The following is a 15,682-nucleotide window of genomic DNA, read 5'->3' as shown; positions in this document are numbered from 1 at the left end:
GACTCCAGCCACTCAAACAACTGCCTCTTTGAACTGCTGCGATCAGGCAAGCGATACCGGAGTCTCCATGGCAAGCACAGAGAGACTCAGAAGGTGCTTCTATCCCCAGGCCATCAGGATGCTCAATGAATGAACAATGAACAATAAGCAAACCATCAACACACCCACAGCGCACATACACTCACTTAAATAAACAACACACTGTAGCACCCACTTTACCACGTTAGACACACTTTACACTTTATATTTATATTATTGGTAAGGAAATTGCACATCATTCTCATTCCTTATTGCACCTCACCACTACAAGGTGGCACCACAAGCTAAGCTATACCTCACCATTTTTGTACCAGCTGTACATACTGTATATAAACACTGACTGAACAATTGTTGTTTACACTTGTTTACGTACTTGACTTCTTGACTTTCTATTTTATACTTATTATACTTATTTTATACTATCTTGTTATTATCTAGCACTCTCAGGAGCAACACAGAAAGAAACATTTCATGCAAAGTATTCTGTATTCTGTATGACAACTAATAAAGAAACTTGAACATTCACTTATATTGATATGGTAAAATAATCTTTTTATTTTATTATATTAGAATCTATTCTATTCTATTCAGGAAAAGTGGCATTAGATGAATCATGCAACTGCAAGACACCTGCGACACCTGCCTGAATACGATTGATGACTGACAATAAATTACTGTACCTAAGCTACTGTACGCATATTAAGGCCTATCTAATTTGCATAAATGACATGTTGATTAAAAAAATTCAAGAGAAAAGAGTTTGATGAATAAATCCATGGCCTGGGATCATCCTGCTTTTCTTTCTTATTTGGTTGATGAGTTATGCATCAATAACGACCACCGTTTCTGCTATAAATATGAGTTTCAAGCAACATTTTCACAACTGATCTAAAATCAAGATATGATTTTAAATTCCTCATGTATGCAAACATATAAAAACACATTTCATTCATGTTTCTACCTTGTTTAGTCAAAAAGATATGCACTTAAATAGACTTCAGCCTGGCGCTGGCGGCCATGTTGGATTTCTCAATTTTGAGGCCTTATTTGACATTTTTGAGCTTGGTATACGGCAGATTTGGATTCAGCACCCCTTAATACCCCTAGAAATGTTGTGTACCAAAAATAAACACGAAATGCCTTCAGGGTTATGATTTTCTGAAAATTGACCCTGTCTAACACTCCCATATTCAATAACAATGCTCTCTTAATGGGAAAACGACCTATAAGATTCCCTATATGGGAAGAAAGAGGCATACACTCATTAGGGGATATTTTTAATAACAAGGGCCTCTGTAGTTATGTCGAAATATGCATAAAGTTTAACCTCACCGAGTCCACATGGCTTTTTTACATACAGTTACGACTTTGTATGAGATCTCACGGTGTTCCATTACACATACCAATTGAACACCACAGATACCACAAATTTTTCTATGAAAGAGATACATTGGGAGGTTTTGTATCAGGTTTTTATTATCAATTACTAACGTCCTCGTATGAAACCCTTCAACTAGACAATGTCTGGAGGAGGGATATACCAGACCTGGAAAATGACTTTGATTGGCAAGGAGCCTGGGCAAATGTCCGACTTACATCAAGGAACCCGGATCATCAACAAATCAATCTGAACTATATTCACAGGACATACTTGACTCCTATAAGGCTGTGCAAAATGGGGCTTATACAAGACTCCAAATGCTCCCAATGTACAAATGGGGACGAAGGAACATTTATGCACATGTATTGGGACTGCCCACCAGTTAAGGCATTCTGGAAAGATGTGTCCCAACAATTATCAATACTCGTATTTTGGAATATACCTGTACACCCCGCGGTATTGCTATTGAATGATGTTTTTGAGTTTGCAGTGAATCCACAACTAAAAAGATTGGTTTTATCGGGTATCACAGTAGCTAAAAAACTGATCGCATCACGTTGGTTTCAACCGGAAAAAATGTGCCGGAAAGTGTGGTTTCTTACATATCTCGATGTGATATATCAAGAAATATCTACAGCAAGAATTCTGGGGCTCAATGAATCCAAAATGTCAATGTGGTTAGAAGTGGTGGAGAGAATAAAAGCTAGCCTATAATGGTGGTGTCTGGTTAGGAGTGAGGGATAATGGAGGTACTATCCAAGAGGGGGTCCGGGAGGGGGGGGTTCGAGCTGGAGCATATGTGTGTAGGGTTTTAGAAAATAGGTATTAGGGGTATATTATATACTAACATTTATATAATTGTAACTTCGCTGGATATACACTGTATACGGTTAAAATGTTATTATTGACTATTTTTGTTTTATCCTGTTTCTGTACTTGCATATATTTTAACCACCTTTACTGAAAGTTTCATTATACATTGTGTGTTGAGTACTGACTTTTAATAAGTTTTGTTTTGCAATAATAATAAAAAAAAAAAAAAAAAAAAAAAATTTGATGAGGTAGTGGTCTGAGAGAGCAGGAACATAGGGGGAGACGGTCAAATTTGACACAGTGAGACCGCGGGCTAGGACTAGGTCAAGGGTGTTCCCACCACTGTGAGTGGGTTGGTCAACGATTTGAATGAGACCGACAGAGTCAATGATGTCGGTAAAAGCCTTATTTAGGGGATCTAGAGTTTTATTGGAATGAATGTTAAAATCACCAACAATTAAAATGTTATCTGAGCGCATAACAAGCTCAGAGATGAAAGTTGAAAATTCATCTAGGAAGAGGGTGTAAGGGCCTGGGGGGCGGTATAGGACAGCCATTACAAAGGATGCAGTGGAGGTAGGAATCAGACCGCCACACTTTCTGTTGGGTGGAGAGGGATGCAACAGGAGCACCTCAAACGAGGAAAACTTACAGTTTGCGTCGGATGTAAAGTTGTGCTTAGAGTCATAAATTAGAGCAACTCCACCTCCTTTCTTGGAGGTGCGTGCGATGTGGGAGCTACTAAAATTAGGGGGTGAGGCCTCGTTTAAGGGCAGAAAATCATTAGGTTTAAGCCATGTCTCAGTGAGGCCAAATAGGTCGAGACTATGGTCTGTTATCAGTTCATTTACCAAAAGAGCTTTGGTTGGCAGAGAGCGGATGTTGATAAGGCCAACCTTCACACTCTCTGTATACTTAGCAGCGCGGTTTTCAGCCATGCGGGTAGGTTTAATCGCAATTAAGTTGGCATGGTTTATCGCACAAGGACGAGCTGGGTAAAGCGGAGCGTAACGGGATATTCTAGTTTTGATTGGGTATACAGGTTTAGGGGTAGAGATAGAAAGAGAGGAGTGGGGAGCCTGGTGGAGGAGGGACCGAGCAAGAAAGGTATAAGGATTGGCAGGGTCCATCAGTTTAGCATGACTAGCAGGCTCGCTAAGAGCCTGCACCCTGGCATGCTTGTGGGGTGGCTGTCAGCCCGAAGCTATAATCTTGTCTATATTGCGAGATATATGGGCCCAGCATCTCCCCACTTGTCACCAGCCTCGACTGGAAGGACGAGAGCTTGGCGATGTTGGTCGCGGCGGCCAAGTTTTGGGTCGCAGCGATGTAGGCCTTGCCGGGCCGATTTCCCCCTCGGGTGCCACATCATTTCGGGGCAGAGGACTGCTGCCAGCGGCTTATCCAGCCGTGGCAGGCCAGTCCTCATACCCCGGACCCGACCCTCCACCTGTGTGAAAGGCAGGTCGGTGCGCGTCAGGCCCTTGATGCGGGACACCACCTGTCCCCTGGCGACGTAGGCGTCCATGGGCGGAAAGCGGGCACAGCATGTCAGGCCTGCCACGCGGGTCCTCCCTGAAGAAATGCCCTACCATGCCATCAGGGACAGGCATTGGCAGGGGCTCTGGCAACGGGATACCGTTGGCTGCAGCCGCCGCTGCCATCAGCCTGGGGAAGAGAAAACTAAGCTTATTTAGCTGTCTCTCTTCCTCCAAGGTCACATCTCGCGGGGTCTGGGTTGTTAAGCCCGACGCGCCAAGGGAGGCATCGGAGAAGGGGTCCTCCATCTCCACTGACGGTGGCCCCAAGAAGGTGTATGGGTCCTCCTCTGGATCCAGTGCTTCCGCTGCACCAAAGGCCTCCGGTCCTGCGTACTCCACTTCCTCATCCCTCGACCATCCACTACTCTCGCTCTCCGTCGGACGGGAGCAAGCGTGAGTGGAAAGTTTGAGCCGCAAGTAATCCGCCATCAGAGAGACCACACCTGGGCTGGTTGGTGCTCTACCCAGACTGACGGGGAAGCGAGGGACCCGCCACGGCCTCCGGGCAGCTCAAACTCAGCACTGCACGCCGCGAGGGCTCACCCGCCTGCCATGACAGCCGGTCCAGGGAACCCCCGCGATGAGCGGTGGAGGCCGAGCGATGGAAGCGCTGGTGGAGTCCTGAAAAGGACTTTTTGGTTGGTGGCATTGCCATCTCTAAACTAAATTCACTTATCAACACTACCTCTAACTCTACACTGCAGATATGCTTCTAAGCAAAACACTTTCGAATGAAAGAACGAGGGAGGAGGAGCACAGCCACGCCACAGGGTTATATAGCCGGAGGTGGGCGTGGCTGGATAGATGTAAGGTGCATGAGAAATACTTTCAATGTATACAATAGGTATAAACTAGCCAGTTCAATAGGCGAGCAAGACGCGCAGCCAGTAACAAAATATAACTATATACCTGTGCATTGTCCTGCGGTCACTAGCTTAATTGGTAATTCTGTTTATCTATTCAATTTGTGCATACCAGCTCAATATGTTGTTGTAAATGTACTTCTGTCCATAATATTTATGGATAATTGGCTTATTTATTATAGATGTATTTAGAGTAAGGCTGTCAAAGTTAACGCGCCACAATTTTTTGTAACTCACGATTAACTTTTAAGAATTTTCTTTTATTTATTTATAAAAAAAATAAAAATTACTAGACTTCACTCGGGTGTATTATTGATGCTCTCATTGATAGTGTGTGTGTGTGTGTGTGTGTGTGTGTGTGTGTGTGTGTGAGAGATATATAGAGAGAGGGGAGGTGAGAGAGATGAGGAAGGGGCAAGAGAGAAAGAGAGATGGGAGAGTGTGTGTGTGTGTGTGAGAGAGAGAGAGAGGGGGGGTGATTACTCAGCCCTTGTGTGGGTGAATGTAACAAGTTCCTAATGTTTTCTTTCCCCTATTATTTCATGCACACTTTATTCATTGTTTTAAATTATTATTTTCTTTTAAGTTATTTTGTGCATCACTCTGTTTTGAATTTGATGCAAATTTGCAATGCATGAGGGTCATCCTTTTGTGTTAAATGGCTGCATAAAGCAAGCATTTGTTGACTCGCATTTTGATAAGAGTATTAAAATTTGGAACTTGAAAAAGATCCGTTTAAGGTAGAATTTTTTTTCCAAAAATATGTGATTAATTTGCGATTAATCGCGAGTTAACTATGGACAATCATGCGATATATTTTAATCGATTGACAGCACTAATTTAGAGTTTTTAATTACATACACCCACAAGAGTTTGTAAGATTAGCAATTGTAGGCTAAACTGGCCCTGGACTATTGGAGAACGAAGTAGAAAACACAAACAATACATCTCTCACCTTGCTTTCACTGGTCTAGTTCAAAGCAATTATTTACACAGAGTATGTATGTTTACATTAATTAAAATAATGATGAATTTGCAAGCTAATAATACCTATTACTATTTGCATTTTATTTTCCCCGTGAATGCACACTGAAATCAGCTAAAGCATTAACTTTAACAAGGTAATTTTGGAGCATTTGAATGCGTCTGAAGGAAGTTATTGTTATTTTGTATTTTCATCAGACTAGACTCATTAGGACATTTAAGAAATGTTTAGAATAGATTTTTTTTGTTGGTTTATTCAATTCAGTCGATTAATTGTGACACCCATAATGACACCACAGACAGATTCACGTTTTAATCCTGTGGTTCCTTGTTTTTTTTTGTTTTTGAAGAAAATTATATTTGAATGAATTCCACCTTTTTAAGAAATCATTGAATTCATATTTCCCCCTTGAAGGATCAATAAGTGTACAGTATTTTAATGAACCATTGTATTTTGTCAGGATCTGAGGCCTGGCAGGCTGCCTTGTCCTCTACACAGAGATGAACTGAACCTTGGGGACATTTTCCTGGGGGTGGAGTTCCTGATGCAGCAGTGTAGAGAAGAAACCGCAGATCTGCATGGAGTTCTTGCTGTAAGTTCAGACAACAAAGTGTTGGGAGTGTGATATTCTGTATGTAAAAGTATAGTAGTAGTCATGAATCCATGCCAAGCTGAGAGTTTTTAAATTATAGCCTATACTGTATATTATAAAGAAAGTGTGAAACATCAACTGAATTATATTTTAGCTGAAGCCAAACTAGTTTGCATTGCATGTTCTATTCTATATTGATGTCCTTTCTACTAACTTTAAACCACGTATCCTCTCCTCTATAAAGCTAGCTATGAGATTCATGAAGACAGTGCTGCTGAGAGTATTGTAAACGATGACCGAGTATTTTTATGACTGAGTTATATGTAAACTATAGTCAGAGTGTGCTCTGCTGGACAAACTGTGATGACGCCATTTCTAAATTACCTCAAGCATTTTTCTCTGCATTACTGTATTATTCTGTAAAAGTTTTAATATCAGCAAACGTATACGCTGATACCGATGTCTGTGATAGGCCAATATCAGCCAATTATATGTATATATATTTTTTTATTTAATCCAACATATACATTTTTTATTTGTATTACAAAACAAGAACAAATCCACAATAGCATAGTGTGCATTCACACACACAAACAAACAAACACTTGACCTCCATGCCAAATGTCAGTCTCCTGGACCTAGAGCAAAAACTGTGGCTGCTAGAGGGTTGACTAATTGCTCCACTCTTTCTCATGGTCAGGCTGTAACTGCTCATGGTATCTGTCACCTTCTGGGCTACAGGCACGAGACCGAGGAGGAATGGACCGAGGTATGTACAGTGTAGATTGATTGATTGAATTGTTTGAAAACTTTAATTAACATTTCAGAATGGGTACAGTACAGCTCAATACACACAAGTGTTAAGGGGATGCAGACCAGAGAAAGACTTTCATCTTGTTTACATCATTTAGACACTTAGTTTGTAAACCATGATGTTTTGGCTCCGGAAGTCTCCAGGGACGGTCTGGATGAAACAATGCGATGTCCGACAACCTGTCCGTGCGTTCCATTACCTTTGCCTGCCCTAGTCACATGCCTTCATCCAGAATATCCCTGGATTTTTTCTTGTGGAGACAACGTTCACTGCTTCCACTCTAAAGCCTTTGGACTCTGTATATAATTCTGCCCTTAGATTTATTACCGTGACAGTTATGGTACCCGGCGTCATTGTATCCTATATGATAAGGTTGAGTGGCCATCTCTGGCAGAGACATGACTTGCATTGGCATCCATTTCTGTATAAAGCCATTATTGGTCATCTTCCATCTTCCAAAAAACTTACTTTTTATTTGATAGATTTTCCACAAAGGGAAGGACTCAAATAGAGCTGCATAGTTCAGGGTTTTATTTCAAAGTGGACTACTTTTTATTTTATAAATGTTGCGGCACGGTGGTGTAGGTTAAACACTGTCGCCTCACAGCAAGAAGGTCCAGGGTTCGATTCCCGCTTGGGGACCAGGTTTCCATGATGCCAGTTACCCAGGTGGGGTATCTCCCAGGCCTTTCTGTGTGGAGTTTGCATGTTCTCCCCGTGCTCGCAAGGGTTTCCCCCCCGATAAGATAAACCCAATGGAAAAACATGCACAACAACAAGATCGCTAACGCTGTGGCGACGGCGTCCTTGACGAAGACGGACAGGAGCACTTGGATTGGTCCCCTGGCGCGGCTCACGTTGACACCTGTCTGCTCCCGGCTGCCCTTGGGGGGGGAAGGACGACGGGATGGGTTAATCGCATAGACGAATCGCATACATGCATTGCATGCGTGCCGATTAATGACCTCTGAGCACGTCCTAAATTATAATTATTATTATAGTTCAGGGTTTTATTTCAAAGTAGGTCTACAGATGCCAGTGTTTTTTCAAGTAGGGTATATCTGCAGTGCCGCAACCCCATACATAGGCGGGGCCTGTACTGTGCGCTGCACTACTGCGCATGCGAGGGGGGCTCTCTCGCTACGGATTGATTGAACATTTTACAGTACAGCGCAATAGACACAATTGTTAACCCTTTCACTGCCGCACTACCAAACTGTTAACCCTTTCACTGCGACAATACACAGAAGGTTAACCCTTTCACTGCCACACGACAGCAGGTTAACCCTTTCACTGCCGTGAAATGGTAAAGGGGATGCAGACCAGAGAGACTTTCGTCTTATTTACATCAGGGTCCCCCATTTTCAATTCATCATAACATATACATACAGATACAGTACTGTTACATCTAGACATTTATGACATACCAGATCTATAAATATACAGTACTGTTTAAGAGTACAAAAATAGTCTATAAAGAGAGTATATCATTTGAGGGGGAAGAAACTGTACATTGGAGGTAGGTGGGGTGGGGGTTGGGTAGGTGGGGAAAGCTGTACATTGGAGGTGGTTGGGTGGGGGGGGACTGTACATTGGAGGGGGTTGGGTTTGGACATTTAAGTTTGTGACATACAAGATATGCAAATATGGTTAGTTACATAAATGGAGAGACTAATTAATTAACTGGTTAGAGTTAAATCAGAATCAGTAAATAAGAGGTTGAATAAAATTATATGGGATATAAACTAAATTAAATATAGCACATACAGTATATACAAATAAAATAGGAATAGGCCAGGGCTGTACAACTGGGCAGATGTGGTCAATTATATACACTAATTAGAATGAGTAACAATGCGGTGGGGAAGTATAGTCCAGTAGGGTGTGTTATGTAACTGTGGGGGTGTCAGTGAGAGTCCCGAGCCTTGTTGATGAGGGGAAGAAACTGTTCTTGTGGCGTGGCGTTTTGGCCCTGATGGACCACAGCCTCCTGCCAGAGGGGAGTGACTCAAACAGGTTGTGACCGGGGTCGTTGTACTCTTAAACAGTATTGTATATTTGTAGATCTGGTATGTCATAAATGTCTGAATGTAACAGTAATCTGTATGTCATGTATGCAGGGATTAAAGCAAAACATATCCTGACTCCTGAAGTCATATTCTTATTTTAACCTCCACTGTATATTTGTTTAATAGTGTTAGCTAAAAAGGAAAAGACAACCCGTATCAGGGTCGGACAGCACTACAATTACATTTTCATATCATAACAGGCTGAGTCTCACCGGTAGAGCCGTCGCGCTAACCCTTCGATACGCTTTGTGGTCCAGGCATAAATGTGTCCATAAATCCATTTCGTTAGCTCCAACACTGTCTGAATGTATCTTGCAATTATTATACATTCCCGGCGTCCATTATTGTTAGTCAATATCAGCCTGCGCACCCACACACCAATGACTGCTTGGCGGCGGTAGAAAAAAAGTCCCTTTTTCATCATATTTGAAGCCGCTGATTGGCTCAATTTAGTTGCAATCTGTATGCATCTACAAATCATATTAGGTATACCAGGTAGCCAATTGACGGAAATCCGTCTCAAGACGGAGCGCTTTAATCCCTAATATATGTTATGATGAATTGAAAATGGGGGACTCTGATGTAAACAAGACGAAAGTCTTTCTCTGGTCTGCATCCTTAACCCTTTCATGGCAGTGAAAGGGTTAACCTGATGTTGTGTGGCAGTGAAAGGATTAACCTTCTGTGTATTGTCGCAGGGAAAGGGTTAACCGTTTGGTAGTGCGGCAGTGAAAGGGTGCAGTGAAAGGGTTAACCTTCTGTGTATTGTCACAGTGAAAGGGTTAACCGTTTGGTAGTGTGGCAGTGAAAGGGTTAACAATTGTGTGTATTGAGCTGTACTGTACCCATTCTGCATCTGTTAATAAAATGTTCAATCAATCCCAACCTGCTGTCGTGTGGCAGTGAAAGGGTTAACCTGTGTATTGTCGCAGTGAAAGGGTTAACAGTTTGGTAGTGCGGCAGTGAAAGGGTTAACAATTGTGTGTATTGAGCTGTCCTGTAAAATGTTCAATCAATCAATCACAAATGTAACAGTACTGTATATCTGCGGTCGCTTTCACACAGGGGCTGTTTGGTCCGGACTATCGGACCAGAATTCGATAGTCCGGTTTTTCGGGTTTGTGTGAATGCGCGTCGAACTCGGTCCGCGGACCAAACACACAAACTCTGGTCCGACCAAAAGCATAGGTCTCGGTTCGCTTCATCGGACCAAATATAGGATGTGCTTATTATTACCACTGCTCGCAGCATTCACTGCAAAACAAGCACACTGCATCCATCTCTCTATCTATCTATCTAACTGTGCATCTTGGGAAGGAGGAAGAAAAAACGCGGCTTATTATATTATTACCGAGGCGAACGGCATTCACTGCAAAACAAGCACACTGTACACATATGGGCAGAAGACCAAATAAAACAGCTACTTGTGGGCACTCATAAAAACAACGTGGTGTACAAGTTGTTTAGCGAGAGGGTGGTGGTAATGGGCTTCAATAGAACAATGGATCAATGCCGCATCAAAAATCGCCTCCGCTGATCTGGAGGGCTCGCAGTCCACACACACATTTCCACTGTCCAATAGACGACCGCCCTTTTCGACCGCGTGACATTGTTCAGAAAGTTCGGTGCGCCTCACAAATTGCTATGTGAACGCAGACGAACCAAATGAAGAATGCAACAATGTTGCAACTTCACCACCAGAACCGCACAGAGTCCACAAACTATATGTGAAAGCGACCGTTCGTATGTTGTGTATGTCATAAATGACGTTGCACTAGTAACACGTGTCTCTGCTAATGTCGCACCCGTAGCGAGAGAGCGAGCAAGCCCCCCCCCCCCCCACGCGTACAGGCCGCTCCAATGTATGGGGCTGCGGCACTGCAGATTTATGCTATTGGTTTTATGCTATTTGTTTCTTTATAATTCCATTAATGCAACAAACTGTGCTATAAGTATAAAGTATAATAAATCGCAAATTACTTTGGGTATGCAATTGTCAGGCATTTTATGATAAATGTGGGGTATGCTTGGGGATAACTATATATAAAATGTTATACACTGTTATCTTCATTTTAAGGGTAAATTAGTTTTGCGGCTCCAGAGGAATTTTATTTTGTGTGGGGGGGGGGGGGGGGGGGGGGGTTGCATGGCTCTGACCCCTGGCTCACACGGAAAATCTGCATTTAGCTTCTGTGCCCCCGACGCATGCAATTTCGAAAAGCACTTTAAACTAAATTAATTAGTATCATTGGTCAGTTTAAATCTTTAATAGCCAACCATTTCACCAGTCTGCAGTCGTTTTTAAATGTTTAACTGTCTACACCGTTTTCCTATTTATGTGCTGCATTTCTCTACATTGTAAATGAGAGCTTGCACTCAATGATCCTTCAAGATTAAATAGATTGAAAAGAGGGAAAGCATTTCATTGCAAATGCATGCATGTTTGTATGTATGTGACAAATAAAGTTGAACTTTTTCCAGTCCAAGGCACTGACCAGCTGGAGAAGAGAAAATTAAAGATTGCAACACTGTTCCCATGTTATCAAAAACCTCATAAAAAGGTCTATAGTGTACAATAGATCTCTGAAATGCTATGAGGCTAAATCTTTGATCTGCTTCCAGATGCTGCAAAAGGAAAGCTACATTCTAAGTGAGTACAACAGACTCACAGGCAGACACCTGGAGCCGCTGACCAAGAGATGCAGCCAGGAGAGGTGACCGTCAACCACCACCTCAATGGACTGACTTGAACAATGCACTGGACATAACTTATGACCGTATCACTGTTTGCATTCAAGATGGACCACAGGCTTTGCCGATGTTGTGCCATTATCCATGGACATATGGAAGGATACCAACACTCACATTCAACAGAACTTACTGTGCTGTTAAGTTATTATTAAAAGCCGTACAGCTGTTATACTTTCACTGTAATCTTTTTATTTAAAACCTGCTTCAGGAAGAGTCAAATACTGTGTGAAAAGGTAAAAAAAAAAAAAAAAAAAAAAAAAAAAAAAAAGCTGTCCACGCTTGCTTCACAAATACATTACACCCACTTCACACTGGGGCATAAAGGGGAAGGTGCAACATTTCAGAACCGTAGAGCCAAGAAGTGTAAGAGGTGGGGTAGAAACTTCCTGGACGATTTGAGCCACATCACTGGATGTTGATTAGTAGGGAGGGCTACCTACGCCATCTGCTGGTTGTGTTCATAACAATTCCAAAAACCCATTTATTTTCCCATAGGGAGTTTGATTAAAATCGACTACGTTTGGAACTACACAAATGCAGATATACTCATCGTTAAGAGAATCTCAAGTCGTACGGCTCTGCAAAACTATCTGCTTTCCTCTCTTACCAATAGCATGTGCTTATTCTGCTCCACGTTTGATCCGTTATGACTTGATTTCTAATAGAAATGTCCCTAGGATGGGGGTGGGAACAGAAAGATTGGATTTCTTTTTTTATATAAACACAACCAGCAGATGGCAGACAACTTCACTTTCCCTCCCAATAGTGCCCCAAAAACCTTTGTGCCCTTCCTGAAAGTCTGGCCCATCCCCCTCCTTGCGATCCAAGCAGGGAACCTGACCAGCTAGTTGAACAGTAGACATAGAGCTGTGTACTGATCAGTAACAAGAACTTTGCAATAAATAGTTAAAATATCTTGGCCTTTCGAAAACCACAATCTGATGTACACATTGAAAACGGCATTGGAGGGTTGACAAACATTCTAAACAAAGTGGTTGTGCAACTTTCAAAGTAAAGCTTTGTATAAAGATTTTTATATATATTCATATATAAAAAAGAAAAAACGAATGGTTCTGTACTGGGAGGCACTAGGGGAACCCCTAGGAGAGAGCTTATAAAATACAAGCTATGTTATTACTATCGAGCTTGGTATGTTTTAAATTTTATAAAACATGGATAAAACAGCCACACGCAAAACAGTTCAAAAGTAAAGCTATGAAAGCAACTGGAAAGAATTTTCCCCACACAAACTCTAAGACAGAAGAGGGGGGAAAAAGCTGCGCAGAATTGGCAGTTTGTGCCAGAAAATAAATATTGCACCACATGTGTCGCTGAATACACAACCCTCTAACTCTAAATTAGCTTATACTCCAACACATAGAATATATCTTTATATCTTTATTTAATAGATTATGAGAAATCAAGTCTGAAAACCATACAAACCAAGGAGAGCCAGCAGCATCTGATGCTCGACACTTTTGATGAAGTGAACTTCTGACGATGTTGACAGTGTGTCAAGAAAAAGAACTATTTTACAAAAGGAGTTCAAGAAAAATCATAGAAAAGAAAAAGATTTAGCCCCAAAACCAGAGGCAATATTTCTCCCAAAGAACAAAGTTCTACAATTTCGTAACTGCATCTGCCTTTCTACAGTTTGCTGCCCGTTGAGGCATTTACGGGAGGGAAAATGTCTCCCAACAAACTAAATTGTAGAAACGTTCTGGCCTTTTACAGTCTTTGACAGTTGGCTGCCTGTGAACTACTTTATCCTGGCTTATAGTGATATGTGGGGGAGGGGAGAATTGTCTGAACAGAACCATAGTGGACGGCGAGATCAGTAGTACTTGAGTTAATTCACAAAAAATTAAACTCATGCGTTCACAGAGAAGTCCGTCTGCAGACTGTATGTGTAGAGCTGTTGTGAGGAGCACTCAGAGAAGTCTGTCTGCAGACTATGTGTAGAGCTGTTGTGAGGAGCACTCAGAAGTCAGTCTGCAGACTATGTATAGAGCTGTTGTGAGGAGCACTCAGAAGTCCGTCTGCAGACTGTGTAGAGCTGTTGTAAGGAGCACTCAGAAGTCCGTCTGCAGACTATGTGTAGAGCTGTTGTGAGGAGCACTCAGAAGTCCGTCTGCAGACTGTATGTGTAGAGCTGTTGTGAGGAGCACTCAGAGGGGTTGCAGGACGCTCCTCCCCGCTTCTGAAGCACTGCTCCCATTCCTCTCCATCTCAGACAGCTCCTCAAACACTTCCCTGAGGACACAAACACCAACATGGAAGTGAACCTCTCCTTTGCATTTGAGAGCATTTCAGGCATGACAGTGACTGCGTTTTACATGGTGTGCAATAGGGGTGTAACGATGCATCGAAGTGCATCGATTCTAATGTGACGATTCAACTGCATCGATTTGAAAATGTTACAATCGATTATAACCGAAATAAAAAAGAACTTTTTTTTGTATTGTTTTTATTGACCTATAGTCCATTCATGCTGAGTGTATCAGTTCCCCCAGTCACATTTGTGTATTCAAAATTTTTTGGGGAATTAACTGATGGAAGATTTATCTAATCTAATCGAATCATGGTCAAATGAAGAGATTTCATGATGCATTGAATCGTTGCGAGGTCGCATCGTTACACCCCTAGTGTGCAATGTTAAGACAATACTCTTGGCCATGTAAACAGCATTTTCTGATTACCTTCCTCTGAATAAGGTCTTAATCAAGAGTAATTAATTCAGTGAATCGGTGAGTATAAAAAATGTTGTCTGATTATTGACGCCATTTTGAACATTAAGCAGGTTATGACTTTTCACAGCATTTAAAACGGACTGTGCTCCATTGCATGTAAACAGGAATATTAAATGGTAGTTATATTAGAAACTCAAATAAACAGCTTAATCAGACTATCAACTTATTCACTAACTTATTTGAATATGGTCCAATATTAACTGAAAGTAAACCAAATGCGTCCAAATTTTTATAGGATTCTATCACATTTTCATAACAATACCACCCTGCGCCGTTTTCATTGAAGTTTCTTACAAATTAACGATGCTCTATGTTGTCCTTTATATGCCGATTATCATTAGAATCTTAAATTGTACCATATGTCCCCCTTTAGACAACATATGTAACGCTACCAGCGCACTTCTGTTAAGATAATTAGTTTACCATTCGTGGTCGCTATACCGAGGTCGCAGTAATAGTTTACCGCTGTTCAGATCACGTCGAAGAATATACACACATCCCAGTGACCTGCGACCTGTGCTAACGCTCTTGGGAAATGCAGTGTTGTAGTTTTCAACATTTTCACCTTTTAATTTTAAACCAATGCTGCCATCTACTGACAACAGAAAGTGTTGTCTAATAGTCACCTTGAGAGCCACTTCCGTATACAGCGTCGCCCCAAACCCATTCTAGAGATTCCCACTTTTTACTGGGAGTGGGGCGTGGCCGTATGCGTCTCTACAATTCGTAGCCGCATTTCTGCAGACCTTTCTCCGATTGGTTGAGCTCCATTTCTGCAGACCCCTCTCTGATTGGAAATGTACTACCAGATTCGCGTATAACGTTATTTCACGTGACTTCGCGGTTTATTCATAACGTTATGCACATTTCACAACACAGCCAGCTGTCAGAAACTGTACATTGTAACGTTATTTCGCGGCCTGCCCATTTGATGTTCCCAAATCATATTCAGAAAGTATCACAGAGACTTCTATTGACCAAGGAATTAGTTATTATTAGTAAGACACAACATTTCCATAGCAATTGACCACCAGACTCTTTCTCTTAAGGCATTAACTGGGTTAATTAATTACTAGTTACACAT

The 15,682-nt window shown here is 41.8% G+C and overlaps 2 protein-coding genes across 4 annotated transcripts in view; one reads left to right on the top strand and one right to left on the bottom strand.

The window, feature by feature from the left end:
* Positions 1–12,019, top strand: part of ybey (ybeY metalloendoribonuclease) — a 29,063-nt gene extending 17,044 nt beyond the window's left edge. The window contains exons 2-4 of one of the 2 annotated variants that reach the window (XM_084311067.1): positions 6,083–6,214; positions 6,915–6,983; positions 11,720–12,019. In XM_084311067.1, coding sequence (XP_084167193.1) covers positions 6,083–6,214; positions 6,915–6,983; positions 11,720–11,815 — 297 coding nt within the window. In that variant the 3' untranslated portion in view covers positions 11,816–12,019. The remainder of the gene's footprint in view (positions 1–6,082; positions 6,215–6,914; positions 6,984–11,719) is intronic. The other variant, XM_084311068.1, reaches the window with a different exon arrangement.
* Positions 12,020–12,125: 106 nt separating this feature from the next.
* The window catches only part of usp37 (ubiquitin specific peptidase 37), a 148,458-nt gene continuing 144,901 nt past the window's right edge, over positions 12,126–15,682 (bottom strand). For both annotated transcript variants that reach the window (XM_084311065.1, XM_084311066.1), the window contains one exon: positions 12,126–14,101. In XM_084311065.1, the coding sequence (XP_084167191.1) occupies positions 14,017–14,101 (85 nt within the window). In that variant the 3' untranslated portion in view covers positions 12,126–14,016. The remainder of the gene's footprint in view (positions 14,102–15,682) is intronic.

Source organism: Notolepis coatsorum, assembly GCF_963971535.1.
Source record: "Notolepis coatsorum genome assembly, chromosome: 3".
Classification (NCBI taxonomy): domain Eukaryota; kingdom Metazoa; phylum Chordata; class Actinopteri; order Aulopiformes; family Paralepididae; genus Notolepis; species Notolepis coatsorum.
Note: the sequence above shows the minus strand (reverse complement) of the source record. Positions and strands in the feature narration are given on the sequence as shown.